Source organism: Chiloscyllium plagiosum, chromosome 9 (assembly GCF_004010195.1).
Source record: "Chiloscyllium plagiosum isolate BGI_BamShark_2017 chromosome 9, ASM401019v2, whole genome shotgun sequence".
Lineage (NCBI taxonomy): Eukaryota > Metazoa > Chordata > Chondrichthyes > Orectolobiformes > Hemiscylliidae > Chiloscyllium > Chiloscyllium plagiosum.
The window spans coordinates 45,084,862-45,105,722 of record NC_057718.1 but is presented as its reverse complement, the minus strand read 5'-3'; the positions used below and the strand labels follow the sequence as shown (position 1 = coordinate 45,105,722).

Below are 20,861 nucleotides of genomic sequence, written 5' to 3'. Positions count from 1 at the left end.
ATTTATCTCTCCCCCCCCCCGCCTTGGCTCACAAGCCTTACTCCTGATGAAGGGCTTATGCCTGAAACGTTGATTCTCCTGCTCCTTGGATTCTGCCTCACCTGCTGTGCTTTTCCAGCACCACACTCTCAACTCTGATTTCCAGCATCTGAAGGCCTCACGTTCTCCTAAAGTAAAGGGACGACACAGGTGTTCTAGTTGGAGTAGGACTGTGAGAATAGGTACAATAAGCAGAATTCAAGAACAAGTATTGGAGGGGTTGACATCCTTACAAGTTATTTTTTAGCCAGCACAGACATGATGAGTTGAATGGATTCTTACTGCGCTGTAACTTTTTGATGATTCCATGGTTCTATAGAGGAGCTGAATAAATTATTCTTGCTCCTATGTTCATATGTTATATATTTACAAGTAATCAACATTACATTGTTGGAGGTAAAAATTGCTCCCATTGTGTCATCATTAGACTCTGCTTTCTCCACATGAAGCTTAACTCAATCATGGAGGCTAGGTGAGGGACATGAATTGCCATGAATGTGCGCATAATTTGGGGCACTTTGCTGGTATGTTCATATTTCATTAGGGAGCAGTTTATTTCCAGGTTCTTTCAGCTAGTAAGGTAATGGGCAACTTGAACCGGTCTTGCAGTGAGAAAATGCTTTCTTCCTTGTGGTACAGATGGTTTCTACTCAAAGCTTAAGTTAGCCATTTATTTGTTTGTCTGGTCTGGGAAAGCTGGTGTGCAAATATCAGCCATCAACAATCTAAAACATCCTTGCAGCCCTATCCTCCAATAAACAATCTTCACAAATCAAAAGAATTGAAGACTTCTTAGGATCCTTTTTGCAAGCGTCATTATGTAGTGCGTATTAAGATAATAAAGCTAAAGTTGTCCCTCAGTTATAACAAATTCACAATTTTGCTTCCACAAATAAAAGGAAGAAATGTAGCTGGAAGATAAATCATTTTTATTGCTCAATAGAACATTCAGATAATCTTTTCAGAGTTATATGAGTGGAGCAGGAAGTTTCACCATCTACTCATTACTGGAAATTGATAAATTACAAGTAAATTTGAAACCTAAAGGGCAGAAAAGTGATAATGATAGGTCTCAATGACCTTAGTAAGCTTTACTTCGGTATCTCCTGAAACTGGTAAAAGAACTGGTCATCTAGGGTATCTATTATGAACGCAGTGATCTTGATAGGTGATATATTATACATCCTTGCTACTTATCTTCAGAGTGAACATGTTACTTGAAATCTTGATCTGTTATAGAAAGTTGTATAGCGAGTTTTTTCCTCAAGTTTTCAAACTCATTCTGTTTTTGCCATTTTCTTGGATATATGTTCTCATTGTCAGTCAGGTCTGAGTTCTCTTTCAGTGTGCTTCACTCACGTTTTCCTGCAGCTCTGTGTGCTCTGTCAGATGTTTTACTGAGAAGTAGAATTTTCTCTGCTTCTGTCCTGTATTCAGAGAAGCTAACAGTTAGATCTGTTTGCAGCTCATGTCTCAGGTTTTGTAGGATATTTTTCAACTTGTCCTATAGAGAGGTAAAGAAATGTTTAATTAGATTTACTATTATTTAATATAGCATGATTGCATGATCAAAATACAATATTCCATTAATTTGGGGAAAGGACACTGCCAACTTAGTTTTGCAAATCTATGTAGTTATTTTTCAGACTATTCTGTGAATTTAAATCATAAGACATAGGAATAGTCGTAGACCATGCAGTCAATCAGGTCTGCTTCACCATTCAATGAGATCATTGCTGCTCTGACAATCCTCAACTCCACTTTCCTGTGTTTTCCCCGAATGCTTGATTTCCTTACTGATTAAAAATCTAACTCAGCCTTGAATTTACTTAATAACACAGCCTCTACAGCCCTCTGCAATAAAGTATTCTACAGAATTCATTTCCCCATGAGAGAACAAATTCCTCCTTATCTTGGTCTTAAATTAGTGACCCCTTATTCTGAGATCATGCCTTCTGGTGCTATACTCTCCCACATCATTTATTTTATTATCCAACACATCTATTTAATACCATTACCATTTATGTCATTATGTGAGTTTAAAGTGTTGAGCTCATGTCTCAAGTCCAGATAATTAATTTAGCTCTTTGAATTACTGGTCCAATAACATAACCACTGAACTATCATTCTCAAGATTGAACAATATCAGTTCATTGGTGGCTTAACCTAGTACCTCAGTGGGAATCATACTCAAAGAGATCATATATTGTCTGTTGTGGACAATGTAAAAGTATCAAATTGACTAAAACTAAAAGTGCTAGAAATACTCAGGAAGGAAGGCAGTACATATGGATATAAAGGGTTAATGCTTCAGTTCAGAACTGGATACAAAGAGAGAGGAAAGGATTTTAAACAAATACAGAAGCAGGACAAGAGGAAAGGAACAGAACATACAGGAAGCACTGTGACAGGGTTGCGTGCAAACCGAGATTAAACTACAAAAAGGATGATGGAGCAAGATAAAGGAAAATTATAATGTAAAGAAACAAAAAAAATTCAGAGTAAGTAAAGGAAAACAGAAGTATCACCAGCAGCTGCCATTGATCTTAAGTTGTAGAACCCCAATGGAAAGCTTTCAGTTCAGAAGACTTAGTTAAAAGAAGAGGTGCTGTTCTTCAAGCTTATGCTGGACTTAATAGTGTAAGTGACCAAGGACAGTGAGGGCAGAATGGGAAGAAGGTGAAGAATTAAAATTAAATTGGGGACTGAATGGAAATGTTTTAAAAAGCTGTCACCCAACTTATGCTTTGTCTCCACAAAGAACAAAACTTCACATCATGAGCAGTGAATGTAATATAATGCAACACAGTGAAAGAAGTACAAGTAATCTGTTATTTCACTTGGGAGGAGGCTTTGGGGTGCTGAATAGTGGGAGAGCATGAGCTAAAGAAACAAGTGTTACAATCACTGTGCTTGCACAGAAAAGTGGCAAGGAAGTGGGGTGGTGTTGGTGATGCCTGAGGTTGAGGTTATAGCACATTTAATGGCAATAGAACAAATGGTGACATAAAACAAAAAGCGTTTTTGCACAGCAAGTGATTAGAATCTTCACTGCACACTCAATAACAACATTCTGGATTCTAATAGCACAAGTCTGACCAAGGAACAATGGGACAATGCATGGGAATATCTAGATCCTGATTTCCTTTCCTTTTGTCACAGCTTTCTTTGGGATATTTTGCTGGCACTTGTACTGTGCTTGGTCATGTCTTCCAACACTGAATTCACTGCAACTTGCAGGGTCAATGAGAGGGCTCATTTGCATTTTGTCAACAAGTATTAATGCAACTCTATCATTTGGTTACCCCAGGCAACCAAACATCGACTGCCATCCTGCCATTTGCCAGGAGGTGGCACAGCTCCAACTTTTCTCCTCAGTCTTTAGCCTTTTGGAGGCTGGATAATCTCAACTTATTTGATATATGGCTACCAGAAATATGCCGAATACCAGTGTCTGCATCCCCGGTTTCACTATTTGTTATCTGTCATGACTTACTTGTGAAGAATGCACTGGTAATCAAGCCCCACTATTCCAAAATCATTATAAATGTCTATGAAGTTAATTAAATCACAAAAATCAACTGACTTAACAGACTGACTACTATTAGGAACCCAAAAGTAATGAACAGGAAAAGTAACTATTTATTATAAAAACTTATACTTTCACAAAACAACAAAGAAGATTGCTAATTACTAAATGTCTACACTAAAATATTAGCTTTGCTCCTTCACTTCAAGTACACATTCAGTCATGGATTCAGAAATAGACCAACAGTTGGACTCACAATACCTTTGAGTTGTGAGAAAACAAGAGTTCTATGTCATCAGTCCAGACCACACAAGTATTTCTCACAATCTGCTGGACTCCCATCAATGATTGCACAATGTTTTCTGCAAACTGATGGACAGGCTTTAATTCACTGGTAATCATAGAATCCCTACAATGTAGGGAGGAGGCCATTCGGCCCATCAAGTCCAAACAATCTTCCAAAGAGCATTCCACCCAGATCCAATCCCCTACCCAGTCCCTGTAACCCGGCATTTCCCATGGCGAATTCAACTAACCTACACATTCCTAGAGACAATGGGTAATTTAGCATGGCCAATCTACCCTAACCTGTACATCCCTAGACATTATGGATAATTTAGCATGGCCAATCCACCTAATCTGCACACCCCTAGACACTATGGGTAATTTAACATGGCCAATACACCTAACTTGCACATTCCTAGAAATTATGGGCAATTTACCATGCCCAATCCACCTAACCTGCACATCCGTAGACATTATGGGTAATTTAGCATGGCCAATCCACCGAACCTGCACATCCCGAGACACTATGAGTAATTTAACATAGCCAATCCACCTAACCTGCACATGTCTAGACACTATGGGTAATTTAGCATGGCCAATCCATATCACCTGCACATCCCTAGGCACTATGGGTAATTTAGTATGGCCAATCCAGCCTAACCTACACATCCCTAGACACTATGGGTAATTTAGCATTGCCAATCCACCTAACCTACACATCCCTAGACACTATGGGTAATTTAGCATGAAAAATGTGTTGCTGGAAAAGCGCAGCAGGTCAGGCAGCATCCAAGGAGCAGGAGAATCGACGTTTCGAGCATAAGCCCTTCTTCAGGAAAGCTTATGCCCAAAACGTCGATTCTCCTGCTCCTTGGATGCTGCCTGACCTGCTGCGCTTTTCCAGCAACACATTTTTCAGCTCTGAACTCCAGTATCTGCAGTCCTCACTTTCTCCTAGGCAATTTAGCATGGCTAATCCATCTAACCTGCATATCTTTGGACTTTGGGAGGAAACCAGAGCACCCAAAGAAAACCTACACAGACACAGGGAGAATGTACAAACTTCACACAGACAGCTGTCTGAGAGTGGAATTGAAGACAGCTCCTTGGCGCTGTGAGGCTGCAGTAGGCAATTTATTTTCACAGAGGAACAACAATGAGACAATTCAGTTGGCTTACTCAGGAAAACAGGAAATTTGTAAAAATATGCCATGCTAAATTGCCCCAAGGATCCAGGGATGGGCAGGCTAAGTGGATTAGCCATCAGAAAATGCAGGGTTACAGGATAGGGTGGGGTGGGCAGGTTTAGGTGGGATGCTCTTCAAAGAGTCAATTTAGACTTGATGGGCTGAATGGTCTGTTTCCACACTGTACAGATTCTATGATCTATGAATGGTCGTAGTAGTTTAGTATTGGCTAGTTGAATTGTAGGAAATTTGCTTTGCAAACTGTGTACATCTCCTTCTTCTTTACAAAAGCTCCCTGTGTTTCAAATGATGGTTTGGACTTCATCCGTAAATTACATCTTGAAACATTTTAGGTGTAAAGTTAGAACTCTGATCATATTGTTTTGAAATTGGTAGCCCATACTGAGTAAAAACTGAGTTAAACATTCCACTAATACTGTATCCAAAATTGTAATAAAAGTGATATCTTCTGTAAATCATATGCCAGGACATTCTCGTGTTCCATTTTCATTTTTTAGCAATGATTCTACACAATAATGCACAATTGGCTAATTTTTCACAACCAATATGGGTATTAAAGCTATCAGCTTGAATACATGATGATTACACACGTACGTATAGCATTGCCCAACATTCTTCTGAAGTCCTGACCAAGTAAATTATTTTTTTATTGATGTCTAGGTTTTCCCTATTCCTGTAAATTCTGCCATAGGAATGTCATATGTTTCTTGCAATATCTCCTTACAATATTTCAGTGGTAGCACTACTTGAAGAACAATTGTCCACTCTTCATTTGCAGGCCTATGAGGATATAAAAAGGTGGTTTTCCATAATATTCAACAGTAACAAGGCAAATGGATGGGGCCTCTGCCCAACTTTCTACCAAAAAGATGGCATTGAGCAACACTATCCTTTACTTAAAAACAATCTAAAGGATGTATACAGAAATTTTTGCTCGTTAATCCCTTATGAAATGTTAGTTTCTGTCACAATATGATGAATTTTGTCAACTCTCAAGGAGGCAGGGATTGGCACTGGAATCCATGAGGAGCCAATTCAGATTGTTCCCCCTACTTGTTCAGAGACCTAAGTCACTCCAAAGAGGCAGCCAGCCAAAATTCATACATAAAGACCAAGTAGGAAATTAAGATCAAAACATAGAGACGACAACAGATCAACCCAATGCTGCATGAAGTCTTCCACCAGCAACCTTCTGGGAGGGGGGTGATTTTTTGAAATCAAGAGGGGTCTTGGGCAGAGGAGGTAATCCCTGAAGGCCCAATAATGTTCTCACTGATAACCCCCAATGGTTCCCCATCCTGCCCTTAGCCTGAGGTCCGCAGCTCCCGCCTGTAGGCACTGGGTCTTCTACAAACCTCACCAGTGACCAGTGTTACTCCTGAGCCGCCTCTGATTAAATTGGCAACTCTTGGGAGCAATTGGTTGTAGTGCACAAAACACAGGCATGGCTCTTGCAAAGCAGCATCATCCCTGCCTCACTGTACACTTTTGGCTACAGTGATACAATCCCTGCAAACTCCAATAAATTCCAGCCAATGTTTCTATTCGAGTCTTTTCAGTTGTGTAATGCTTCATAGCACCACCTCTTCAATTAATAGCTTTATTCTCTTACTTTCGTCATTAGCATCTGCTGTAAACACATTCTTGGAGAGACAGAGATGTACACAGATCTTAAGCCAGTTTCTGTATGTTATTTTCTACTCTGAAATTCTGCCTTCGCTGCAGGGAAGCTTCCTTAACTTCCAATAAACACATCAGCGATCCTGGTATAACATGTTTTCTGTCAGTTTTCAAACAGTTCTACACAGGTATTTACAAAATCCCTGTATTTGAAAAATCATTAGTTGCAGTTCCATTGAAAAACTTCATCAAGTTATTGCCATACTGTTATGATCCCAGTTTACTGGGACAAGTCATATCCCAGTATGAAACCTTGTAACTTAGATAATTTGTTTGCTTTTTTTATTCATTATCATGGTGATTAGTCACCAAAACCTATTCACACAGGGCTGCAGATATTCTTTAGCAACAGAAGTCTTCAAGGAAATGATGCATTTAAGTCCCTATTTCAAATCACTTTCTGACCTTTTCAAGGACCTCTTCACAGAATTCAATAAAATCAAAAAACCCAAAGAACTATGAATGCTGGAAATCAGAGGTGCTTGAGCACCTTCCCCACACCTTCCCCCACCCCCACACACCAAGCCTTGTTACCACATGATCTGCTATTACACACAACCCACTGTTAGCCACTAGTAGTCCCCATTATTCATTCTCCATGGCTTCATTTGTCCAACTGTGTTTTCTCTCTTTCTATCTCCACCTATCGTTTGCTCTTTACCCCTTTCGCCACCCTATATTCTACATTATTTTTTTTCCGAGCTACCGTCAGTTCTGAAGAAGAGTCACTCACTGAACCTACAACATTAACTCTGATTTCTCTCCACATATGCTGCCAGATCTGATGTATCTTTCCATCAATTTCTGTTTTTGTAATGGTTTTGTATAAAATCCATCTGCTTCTATTTTAGAGTCCAAATGACAAATAATAATAACATATTATACACCTTTTATCACAACACCAATAAGCAAAAATACTGCAAAATACCTCCATAATACCTCTAATGGTCATCTGCGTTATGTTAAAAAATGTTCTATGAAGGGCTACTGGAACTGACTATATCATTTAATTAGTGCAAGCAAAGATCGTTGACTCAACTGTTTCTAAAAGCGTTTCAGAATGATTTACAATGTAAGAAAGAAGCTCCATTAGACTATTATTGCATCACATGATTTATTCATAAATTAAGCACAGACTTATTTTAATGCATTCTGATTTTCTTCATCCTCTATATAATAACAATTGTTTTCTTAGAAGGGAGAATACATTGCCTTACTTTAATCCCTGATTAGTGTTATATTAACTTTATAACTGAGTTTGAAATAGAGGAAGTTTTGATGATAAAATCAAATACCCTTATCAGAATCCAAAGAGTTCTATATCTGATACACCTTGGAGTGCAGGTTCATAGTTCTTTGAAAGTGGAGTCACAGGTGGACAGGATAGTGAAGAAGATGTTTTGTATGCTTGCCTTTATTAGTCAGTGAATTACATATATGAGTTGGGAAATCATGTTGCGGCTATACAGGACATTGATTGGGCCACTTTTGGGATACTGCGTTCAATTCTGGTCTCCTTGCTATTGGAAAGATGTTGTGAAACTTGAAAGGGTTCAGAAAAGATTTATAAGGATGTTGCCAGGTTTGGAGGGTTTCAGCTATAGGGAGAGGCTAGATAGACTGAGGCTATTTTCTGTAGAGCATTCGAGGCTGAGGGGTGAACATATAAAAGTTTATAAAATCATGAGGAGTATAGATATGGTGAATAGCCAAGAGCTTTTCCCCAGGCTAGTGGAGTCCAAAACTGGAGAGCATAAGTTTAAGGTGAGGGAGAAAGATTTAGAAGAGACCTAGAGGGCAACATTTTCATGCAGATGGTGGTGCGTCTTTGGAATGAGCTGCCAGAGGAAATGGTGGAGGCTGGTACAATTGGAACAGTTGAAAGGAGTCTGGATGGGTCTATGAATAGGATGGGTTTGGAGGGATATAGGGCAAATACTGGCAAATGGGACTAGATTAATTTAGGATATCCGGTCGGCATGGATGCATTGGACCGAAGGGTCTGATTCCATGCCGTACAGCTCTATGACTCTATAACTTTATGATCCAAGAGGCATATTGATATTTGTAAGAGTAAATTGTGACATTTAATTAGTTATTGAACATGAACTCAGTTGCATCTGCCAATCAGAGTTGTGATCGACACACCCAAACTCTCTTGTTATGAAAAGCTCAGAAACAGAACTTAGTTACAAATTTTACTTTTTGATGTACATTCTAATCAACTTAGTGAGGCATTGCTCATTGGCAATGTTTATGCCTCAGCATGGCTTTGCTGTGTAATTGACAAAACAGCAGTGGTGTGCACAATGGCCTTTAAAAGATGGTGTGGGCATCAGGGATGTGTTATGGCACATATCCAGTGAGTATCGCATTATAGTGGGAAATCCTTCAGGCCTCACAGCGAGAAACTCTCCAAAAACAATTAACCTAACTTGCACTTAGCCAAAACAACGTGAGACTCAGCCCTAAATGTTGGACATGAAGTTGGCTTACCAAGACACAAGCCAATATTTCTCCTTTCTTCTTCTAGATTTGCTTGAGGAGGAACAGTGTCTAATATGCCAGACCATGAAGCATTATTTACCATATCTCTTAAGCACTAACTTTGGATATATCTATTCTAGCAGATGAGCCAGAAGGGTATAAACTCGACACTAACGAGCAGACTTGGACAGTTGGTGACTCATGATGTTGACCAGAGAGTTTGGAGTCAAAAAGTGTGGTGCTGGAAAAGCACAGCCAGTCAGGCAGCAACTGAAGAGCAGGACAGTCTGATGAAGAGCTTATGCTCGAAACATTGACTCTCCTGCTCCTTCAATGCTGCCTGAGCAGCTGTGCTTTTCCAGCACCACACATTTTGACTCTGATCTCCAGCATCTGCATCCTCATATTCTGCTAGTTGACCAGAGAGGTGTCAGGATCAGCTACCTGAATACACTCAGCCTACACGGTGGCTGGCAACACATGTCTCAACAGATCTTGATGCCTTTCTGCTGGAGGCAGGACCAACAGCATTAGTCCAAATGACCATTGGTCCAGAACACCAAAATGTTCCCCTGTACATATGTAGATAAGGTCATTAAACCGGGATGCTGGGGAGGCTGAGGGTAAGGGGAGTCACAGAAAATCCGGCTAGGGCTGATGAAGAGAAGCTTCCCCGGCACAGCAGTATCTGTGAAGTGGGTCTCCTCGATTGCCGGTCCTTTGCCGCATTGACTCAGCCCTCTCCAGCCACCCAGCTAGGGAAGGTTCTTCCTGCTGTTGCAGAGATCCATCCACTCATCTAGAATCCAAAATGGCTGATAAAATGCCTGGAGGCACACACACAGATTAAGCCAGAGATAAAAACTGGTTGTTTTCCTGCTCGAGCTGCTTGTTGCTCCACTTAGTGGTGACATTCACAACAGAGGCACGTACTCAAAATCCCAATTCCTGCATATACTGGCTGGTGCATTTTTAGCTAATGGAGCTCTTAACCCAATGGTCATTGTCTCAAACCCTACATTAAATGAAGACTTTTTTTAATGCTTTCAAATCATGATGAACAAATACCTTTGTCACAGGTGGAAGAATTATAAACTGTCACTAAGTGTTTCAGGGACAGCCTCATTGTAAATGCATTCATTTGCAGAAAGTAGCAACTATTCAGAAATAGTACATAATGGAGTAAGTCATAATTTTGATGCTTCTCGAGGATTTCTAGTAGCATCTACAAAAAGTCATGTTAAAGAACACATCACTCAGTGCATTTCTGATGAGACTTTTAACAATAAAGACTGGCAAATGAACAGAATATTTTTGGAGTCGTATAGTCAATCCTGACATATTCTGTTTTAATTTACACCCTAATAACAGTTTTTGGTTTGCATCTCAAAACTTAATTTAGACTGTCTGTCTAGTTCCAAATGAGTTATAAGACACCAGCTGCACATGAAAGCATCTCTGAAGTATTGTGCCTGACATTGCCTCTGAGCATTTTCAGGAAGTGCTCCTCCTGGTGTTGCAGTACACATAAACACAGTAATTAGGATAAGGAGGCACAGACTCAACATTGAAAGCTGATGTCAGGATACTTTTACACCAGCAGAATTCACACATGGCATAGACTTACTTATTGAGTACAAGAGTTAAGAATTCTTGAATAATTTAAGATGCTGCAATTATGAAACATAGGACCTTTCTGGATGGATTAACTAAGAATTTCCTCCCTTACTGCCAATTATCATGTGATAAGGTTTGGGAATATGACTGCTTTCTGTCAAACAATGACATTTTTAGAATATAATTGACAATAGAGATATTGGGTTCTACAACTACACGAGTGCTAAGGATTCATATTGGACAAATAAGTACCTTTGGACTTGAAATGTTAACTCGGTTTCTCTGTCCACACTTGCTACTAGACTGCTGAGTTTCTCCAACATTTAATGTTTATATTTCGGATTTCCAGCATCTGCAGTATTTATAATGGACAAAGGGTATACGTTGCTGCTTCCATCCTCTTGGCTGATTTTGCAAGAAGCAAAAAGTGAAGAGGCTCCATGAAATCTTATGATTTTTGACAGCTATACCATGCGGCAAAGTGAATATGCACCCAAAAAAACTAGCTCAGTTGGACAATGGCTTGAACCTGCATGTCTAATATAAAACCATAAAATGTAACAAAAGCCAGCCTCACTAGAAAAAGTCAATCAATTTTACCCAAGTTCTTCCAACATCAGCAGTACAGGAGTACAACAACAGGAATAGGGACATAACATACAACTAGGGAAATATTGGGCAAGGAAATAGAATGACTGGTTCCCAGACAATGCTCCCAGAACAAATAGCTTTGAAGTGGCTCTCTGCTCTTATCCAATGTCCTGTGGATGGCACTCCCACCAGCAAAACCTTGGGGCATATTTGTGACTAAATCTTTGTTTACGTAACTTACATTCTTCCTTGTTTGTTAGGTCTAAAACAATAAAAAAAAGTTTAGTTATGTTCAATGAGAGTTGGAATTAATATATTGACATGCCTTTATATATAGTAGCATGTTTAATATCAGGGACCTTTTAGAGTCAAACCCATTAAAAGTGGAATGTAAGGTAAAGCAAGAGATGTCACAATGTGTAACCTATCTCTTAATGAGTACAGTAAATCCTCTGTATTCACAAAATCATGAACCACATATTTGCCTAACTGTACCAAAGAATAAGTAGCAACAAAGATCAACATCTGTGGGCAATAATCCAACAATTGCAATTTTTAACCTATTTTAAAACAAGCTTTGTACTCACAAATGTAATCATTTACCGGGGTTTTCAAGAACGGAACTCCTATAGATACGGCAGAATGACTGTATCTTAAAGGAGAGGAATGATGGTAGGATGAGTATTTTTGTTGTACTGCCTACATTGCTGTAGGCACAGGAAACAATGATAGGGCATGGAGAGATGGGAAATTCATATTTTGAGGAATGGAGAGTGGAATGGAGAGGAGATTGTACCAGAGTAATAGAAATTGGAGGAAAAAGATACTGATGATTGTGTTGTGGTGACACTGTCACTGTGCTAAATAGAATAGATTAGAAGTAGTTATGCATGACGTATGAGCTATCAGCTGCCGCAGAATTAATTCAGTCACAATTGTAACCTCATGGCCTCACATAGTCCTTTACTCTGATATTACCATCCAGTTAAACGATCAACCTTGATTTGATCAGGAGTGCAGGAGAAAGTGTTATGGACTAGGCCAGACCACTCAAAACATTCTTGGGGGCAGGCAGCCCCAGATCATAACTTTGCAATTTGTTTCGGTAAGTGTACAGTGAAAATTACCCAGGTTAAGTTAGCTAGGTTGACTACTAGATTTTAAAACAGACAAAAATGTATTCACAACGTTACACAATGAACCACAAGGAACAGAATAAAGAACCCCTACAGAACTCAGCCTATCCAACTAGGGTTGACTACTAGATTTTAAAACAGACAAAAATGTATTACACAATGAACCACAAGGAACAGAATAAAGAACCCCTACAGAACTCAGCCTATCCAACTAGACTTAATTATGTTGTTCCAAATATACACAACAGTCCCAATAACCAAACTCCCTTTAAAATCCAGTATAAATGGAACACATGCTTACAGGTTGAAGTTTAAGGGTAGAAAGAGAGAGAGTTTCCACACCGGTCCCTGTTGAATTTCCATGTTCAAGACTGAACTAAAACTGATCAGCTCAGCTCAGCTTTAGCTAAAGAGCTGACCACTCCCTTTTCATTATACAGGTCACTTCTAAAACATGACCACTTTCGCCTGAAGTCTCATCTGTTTCCATATAAACAAAAGGCCTCTCAAAATATTTTTCATCTCTACCAAACCAGACTGATTGGAGCCCAGACCGGTTTATTGCCCCTCTGAAAAAAATCAAGGATGGATTCTCCTTGAGCAAAGGAACAGCTTTTAGAAAACGCGACTAGCTTTGTGACACCTTCCCCCTTTTTAAAAAAAAGAACAATCAATACCAAAAGATGGCTTCATTTTTAACCCTTCAAAACCCGGTTACAAGTCTAAACACACACATATATATACTAGACTGACTATAAACATGCAAACATGCACAACCAAATGCAAATTCAGGCCATGGTACACCCACCACCGAATGCCTCAATATCTCATTGGAATCTTGACAATGCATTGGCGATCATGTGTTCCCAACCTGCCACATGCACAATTGTCAAATTGAATGGCTGCAACAACAAGCTCCATTTAAACAGTCTGGCGTTTTTGTCCTTAGGTTTTTCCACAAATGTCAATGCGTGTGATCGGTATATATGATTGTCTCAAATGCATTGCTGGTAATATAAACACTGTAATGTTGTAATGCCAACACCAAGTTTAAAGTCTCTTTCTCCACCATTGAATATTTCTGTTGATGAACGTTCAACTTCCTGGAAAAATACCCGATGGGTCTTTCTATTCCCTCGTCATCTTCCTGCAGGAGTACTGCATCCATGCCTACATCACTGGCATCGATAGCCAACTTGAAAAGCTTAATATAATCTGGTGTGGTTAATATTGGGGTGTGGTTAACACAGATTTTAGGCTGTCAAATGCCTTTTGACAGTCTGCTGTCCACTGAAACTTTTTGCCCTTTTTTTAACAATTCGGTGAGTGGAGCAGCCACACTGCTAAAGTTTGATGCAAACTTTTGGTAAAATCCACTCAACCCCAGTACTGCTTTTTTCATTGGCGGTGTGGGAAATTCCCCAACTACTTTTGTTTCCTCATCTTGTGTGGCCATTTGTCTATGTCCAATAACATTTTCCAGGACATTGACTTGGGCTTTGGCAACTTCACTTTTAGCTAGGTTTACCACAAAGCCCGCCTTCCGAAGTTGATCGAGCAAGTCTGATAAATGATGTAAATGTTCCTTCCATGAGTGACTAAAAATCACTAGGTCATCAATGTACACCACACAGTTGGGCAATCCGACAATGACCTTATTAGTCAGTCTCTGAAATGTGGCTGGAGTGTTTTTCATACCAAATGGCATGACTTTGAGCTGATATAGTCCAATTGGTGTTACAAAAGCCAAAATTGCCTTTGTTCTCTCTGACAGAGGTACTTGCCAATAGTCTCTGAACAAGTTCAACTTAGAAATGTAAGTTGCTTGTCATGCTTTCTCAACACAGTCCTCCAACCCTGGAATTGGATATGCGTCTGTCTTTGTAACGGCGTTGACTTTGCAATAGTCCACACATAACCGTTGAGTACTATCTGGCTTTGGCACCATGACTACGGTGAGCTCACTGTAACTCGCTTCGATTATGCCATTTTGGAGCATGCGCTCTATCTCCTTATGAACCTGTGCCAACCGAAAAAACTTTTCTTCAAAAGGAAGAAGGCAGCTTACATAAGGTGGAGGAAGCAAGCATCTAGCACAGATTTAGAGGGTAACAGGCTTGCTAGAAAGGAGCTCGGAAATGGACTGAGGAGAGCCAGGAGGGGGCACAAAAAAGGCTTGGTAAGAAGGATTAGGGAAAACCCAAAGGTATTTTACTCATATGTGAGGAATAAGAAAATGATCAGGGAGCAGGTAGGGCCGATCAGGGATAGTGGAGGGAACTTGTGCATGGAGTCTGAGCAGATAGGGGAAGCCCTAAATGAGTTTTTTGCTTTGGTTTTTACCAAGGAAAGGGAACTTGTTGTAAATGAAAACTTAGAGGAGCTGGGATACAGTCTTGACCAGATCAAGATTGATGAAGATGATGTGCTAGAAATTTTGGAAAAAGTTAAATTTGATAAGTCCCCAGAGCCAGACCAGATTTATCCTAGACTGCTCTAGGAAGCGAGAAAGGAGGTTGCTAAGCCACTAGCGAGGATCTTTGCCTCCTCACTCTCCATGGGAGTTGTACCGGAGGATTAGAAGGAGGCTAATGTTGTTCTACTTTTCAAGAAGGGTAATAGGGAAATCCCTGGCAATTACAGACCAATCAGTCTCACGTCTGTGGTCAGCAAAGTTGTGGAAAGAATTGAGGGATAGCATTTATGACTATTTGACAAAACATAGTATGATTAAAGGCAGTCAGCATGGCATTGTGAGAGGCAGGTCATGCCTCACAAATCTTATTGAGTTCTTTGAGGAGGTGTCAAGACAGGTCACAACAGTCGAGCAGTGGATGTGGTGTACATGGATTTCAGCAAGGCATTTGATAGGGTTCCCATGGTAGGCTCATTCATAAAGTCAGGAAGTATGGGATACAGGGAGATTTGGCTATCTGGATTCAGAATTGGCTGGCTGACAGAAGGTAGAGAGTGGTTGTAGATGGAAAGCATTCTGCCTGGAAGACAGTGTTAAGTGGGGTTGCGCAGGTCTCTGTTCTTGGGCCTCTGCTCTTTGTAGTTTTTATAAATGACTTGGATAAAGAGGTTGAGGGGTGGGTTGGAAAATTTGCAGATGACACAAAGGTTGGAGGTGTCGTCGATAGTATAGAGGGCTACTGCAGGCTGCAGTGCAACATAGACAGGATGCAGAGCTGGGCTGAGAAATGGCAGATGGAGTTCAACCTGGATAAATGCGAAGTGACTCACTTTGGAAGGTCGAACTCGAATGCTGAATAAAGGATGAAAGACAGGATTCTTGGCAGTGTGGAGGAACAGAGGGATCTGGGTGTGTAAGTACATAGATCCCTCAAATTTGCCATCCAAGTGGATAGGGTTGTTAAGAAAGCATATAGTGTTTTGGCTTCATTAACAGGGTATCGAGTTTAAGAGCCTTATTGCGAGGTTTTGCTGCAGCTCTACAAGTCCCTGGTGAGACCGCACTTGGAATATTGTGTCCAGTTCTGGTCGCCCTACTGTAGGAAAGATACAGAGGCTTTGGAGAGGGTGCAAAGAAGGTTTACCAGGATGCTGCCTAGACTGGAGGGCTTGCCTTGTGAAGAAAAGTTGAATAAGCTTGGACTTTTCTCTCTAGAGAGAAGGAGGAAGAGAGGAGACCTGATTGAGGTATTACAAGATAATGAGTGGAATACATAGAGTCAATAGCCAGAGACTTTTCCCCAGGGCAGGATTGACTGGTACAAGAAGTCATAGTTTTAAGATATTAGGAGGAAGGTATAAAGGAGACATCAGAGGTAGGTTCTTTACGCAGAGAGTTGTGAATGCATGGAATGTGTTGCCAGCTGAGGTGGTGGAAGCAAAGTCATTGGAGACATTTAAGCGAATGGACATGCACATGGATAGCAGTGAGTTGAGGGGTGCGTAGGTTAAGTTACTATATTTTACATTAGGATTAAATCTCGGCACAACATTGTGGGTCTAAGGGCCTGTTCTGTGCTGTACTTTTCTATGAAAGTTAGCAGAAGCTATGAACAGATTTAATTAGGATGTGAAATTATTCATTTGAGATGTAAGGGCAGAAGCTAATTTAGTTTATACAATGTAGCAGCAAAGGTTTTGTTGTTCTTAAATTTACAATGATTAGAGGCCAGTAGATTGGAAAGGAGAATGGTTGAACAGTTCCATCCAGGGATGAGAAGGCATGATTGAATGTTTCAGCAGTGGATGGGATAAGTTGGGAACAAAGGTAGATGAAATTTAGTGGTCATTTGGTCAAGAGGTTTTGGTCATCTGAGAGGATGCTGAGGTAATGGCTGCTTCTGTTTAGCCTGACATCACTGGGGCAGGGGATTGATTTGGTGGTGATGGAATTCAGTTTATGGGATGGCTAAAGACAATACCTTTAGCCTTCCTAATGTTTAACAGAAAGAAATTACGGCTCATCTACTACTTAACATCAGACAGCTTGACAACACAGAAACAATGGAGGAGTTGAGGATGATGATGTGTAAGTGACAAAGAGTACAGGAACAAGAATAAATGTTCGGAGGACTCTGGAGTTCATGGTGCAGGGTGGAGAATCACTATGATTTACAGGCAACAGTGAAACTAATTCAAGGCAATCTTAACCAGCTGGGCAACGAAGCGAAGGCTTTGGAAAACAATGGTGTGGATGACTAGATTAAAATCTGCAAAAAGGGCAAAGTCAAAATGGAGATACAATGCATTACAGTCAAAGTCATATAGGATTTCACTCCTGACTGATTTAGCATGGTTCATCTGCCATTCTGGTGCAGAGATTTAAGCGTGACGTTATGGGGCAAAAGCAGGAAATTGAAAGAGATGTGATGTGTTGAACGCGCCCTTCTGTACAATATTTTTTGTGATTCGATAATAAGTCAGGTTTAAAAAAGAGAAGACCATTACAATTGTGCAATCTTTCCAAACTGGTCTCCAATGTTAGCTTTCCACCTGAAGTGAACTTGCTGCTTTGCTTATTTTTATATTTTAGTGAAACTCATCAATTTTAAATAGGCAATTCAAATGTGGTGTTCATTGGAAAAGTCATCCATGGAGCTCCCCAGTAAAGTACTTCATGCCTCAACACAGTCACAAGTAGTCTGTCCATTTCTAATATTAACTTTTGTAAATTATATAGCGTAATTTGTAAAATGTGGTTACACCCTGCTGATCATAAAATGACGTGCAGTAATAAATGGCAATAGGATCATTAAATCAATTGTTAGCGTTGCATGCCAAATATTCCATCATAAATCATAAAAAGTATATTTAGTTTTAATCCCTGTTGTTGCAATTGGGCATTGAAAATTTAACGTGACCCAGATGGCAAAATTCAGACAACTGGATTTAACAATGTACAGGTTATTTACTGACTTGGAATTTAACACTGGGTTCACTGTATCCGATACTAACCTGCAAGGTATGACAGTCAGATGAAGAGCCTGCATAAAGTGGGTGGGAACCTTGCAAATATATGAGAGTCAGTTCTCAAAATAATCAATCCCCAATGGCATTTTTAACAGAGGTCTGTGAAGGCAAGCTATTTACTGCCATGTGAACTCATGAGTTGAGAAGTTGGACGCAGAGGAGGCCTAGGTGGGTAAAACAATCTATCTTTCATGTGAAACCCAGAGGAACAAGAATGGTCTTCTTTAATCTTCTTTTGCTTGAGCTTCTCCTCCTCTCTGGTGAGATGTCCCAATCTCGCTTGTTTTGATGTATCTATTTACTTGTGAAATGGCTAGCAGGATCCTATGGTCTGATAGTTCACATCCACCTCTCGCCACCTCTCGCTTTCTGGCTGTTACCTGCCTGACTTTTGTTCCACTTAACCTTGGGACATTAGTGCATGTCTTTTGTTCAGTAAGTATATATTTGAAAATAATTTTAAAAACAATGCTTAATGTCATCCTTTTCCATTAACCATCATCAAAGATGTAGTGAAAAAAGAGGAACGCAGAACAGCTACTGAGATCCTAGATCAACTAAGCTGACTTCAATGTGAAAATTGAGATTGTCTACAGTAAATTGGGCAAGAGATTAATAGATAACATGAAAGAAGATCAAAGAGAAGTTTAATGTGATGAAGTAGTTAATACCCTAAGAGTTCCATTTGCCAAAAAATAGGCATAGATAACTAATGTGTAAGCAACCACACAAAATGAAAAGAAAAAGCATACAGAAGTGCAGAAAATAGCAGACTTTAGTAATTAAGAAGGATAGGAGGAACAGCCGAAAACAGACACCTAAGCCTGAATCTTACATTTTTGGCTAAGTCTGAGATGCTTTGAGGTTTCTTTGAGGTTTTTCTTGCTGCAAGGCTGAATACGTTTTCTTGTTCTAGCTTACAAAGCTTCCTTCATTACTTCCCCGCTGTGTCACTATGGTGTCTGCCATGGTTCAATTTCTGCCTCAACTTACCATGACCGCTATTTGGAACAACTCACCACTCAGTGGATATCTACTGAAACCCCACCACCTCATGTGATCTTTAAAAGCTTGTTGGGCACCAAACGAGCACTGTCAATCCAAAGGTGCTTCGTATTTGCCTGGGAAATGGCAGACAGGAGGAAATCGGTGCTGCGCTTTGTGGGCAGGTGCTGGAGGCCCTGTTGGGTGGAGTGGTGCCAATGTGGAACTTCCTTTTCACCCAGAGCCAGCAGAGGAGGTCACGTCACTAGACTATGCCAGCCTGGGTTAAAGCAGTTTCAACCATCTGAAGGAATGCTAGGCACGTATAAAGAAGGCCAATGTCCTTCTCCACTCTACCAGGGTAAGTGCCATCATGCTTTCTCTGCTATCTCCAAGGCTCACACTCTACCACTCACATTATTGCCTGCAACACCTACCCCACTTGCTCTCACCCAACCGAAGCCCTGATGTCACTCACCTAGCATGCCCTCTGCTCTGCCCACTCAGGACATGTCTCTGCCCACCTCTGCTCGGGACATGTCCCCGTCTACACCAGTAGGAACATCTATGCCAATCATTCAACACCTCTACACTTATGATGCGAGGATCCTGATTCTGACCGTCCTGAGCAGGCTGCACTCAACTTACAGCACTGCACTCAACTTACAGCACTGCACTCAACTTACAGCACTGAGCAAAGGCTATCCTCCTTGACTTGGCAGAGACCTATTGATAACTACGATAACTATTGTGTCTGTGCTAAACCACACAGTACAATAGCAGTAATTAAGATTAGATTAGATTAGATTACTTAGATTAGATTACTTACAGTGTGGAAACAGGCTCTTCGGCCCAACAAGTCCACACCGACCCGCCGAAGCGCAACCCACCCAGACCCATTCCCTTACATTTACCCCTTATCTAACACTACGGGGAATTTAGCATGGCCAATTCAGCTGACCTGCATTTTTGGACTGTGGGAGGAAACCGGAGCACCCGGAGGAAACCCACGCAGACACGGGGAGAATGTGCAAACTCCACACAGTCAGTCGCCTAAGGCGGGAATTGAACCTGGGTCTCTGGCGCTGTGAGGCAGCAGTGCTAACCACTGTGCCACCGTGCCGCCCACACGGCGGCATCTCTGGCATCTCTGGCTGACAGAGCAAAGTACAAAAAGGAAAGGCAAGGAAATGCAAAGCATGAGTGAGTGAGCACTATAGCAGTAAATGAAGAGCCCGATGATGCAGCCACTGAGTCTGGGTGTATGTTCCTGAGTGCAAAGTGTCTTTGCTGCAGCATTACATTCATAGTTAGCACAGTTTGCAATACAGCAGAAACATCCTGTAAGTAGAGTTAGATGTGCAATGAGGGTTCTTAGCACTTGGCACATATCAGATGCCTTTGACTGGTGCCCATGGTGTTGGCCCTGAAATTTCCTTTAAGATTGCACTCCAACAGTCGTAAAAAGAGGGCATGAAAGAAATTTGCCATGCAATCAAAACCAACAAAAAAGATTTCTGTTAATTATGTTAAGAAATAGAGTGTGCGAGAGCAATGTGTCCTCTTATCCATTGCTATCAGGATATGGTGCCCGTAATTATTTTCCAATAGCATTTATAACAGAGAAAGAGTTCAGAATGCCTGAAATTCAAGGAAGCCGGTATTAAATAAGAGATAGGAATGCACTAAAACTAACATAAGCAACATAACAGTAACATTGAAGCTAACGGGCAGAACTCCCCCCAAAATTTTGTATAAGTATCAATTTCGAGGAGGGTTTCTCGCATGGGCCTTGGTGACATCTGTCATGCAAACTTCTTTTGTTCATCTCATTAATTAGACAGTCATGCTCCACAGTGC

At 40.6% G+C, this 20,861-nt stretch overlaps 1 protein-coding gene across 2 annotated transcripts in view; it reads right to left on the bottom strand.

Annotated features, from left to right (window-relative positions):
• Positions 1-947: 947 nt before the first annotated feature.
• LOC122552827 (spermatogenesis-associated protein 7 homolog) overlaps positions 948-20,861 on the bottom strand; it is a 107,196-nt gene continuing 87,282 nt past the window's right edge. The window contains exon 6 of one of the 2 annotated variants that reach the window (XM_043695810.1): positions 948-1,543. In XM_043695810.1, coding sequence (XP_043551745.1) covers positions 1,391-1,543 — 153 coding nt within the window. In that variant the 3' untranslated portion in view covers positions 948-1,390. The remainder of the gene's footprint in view (positions 1,544-20,861) is intronic. The other variant, XM_043695811.1, reaches the window with a different exon arrangement.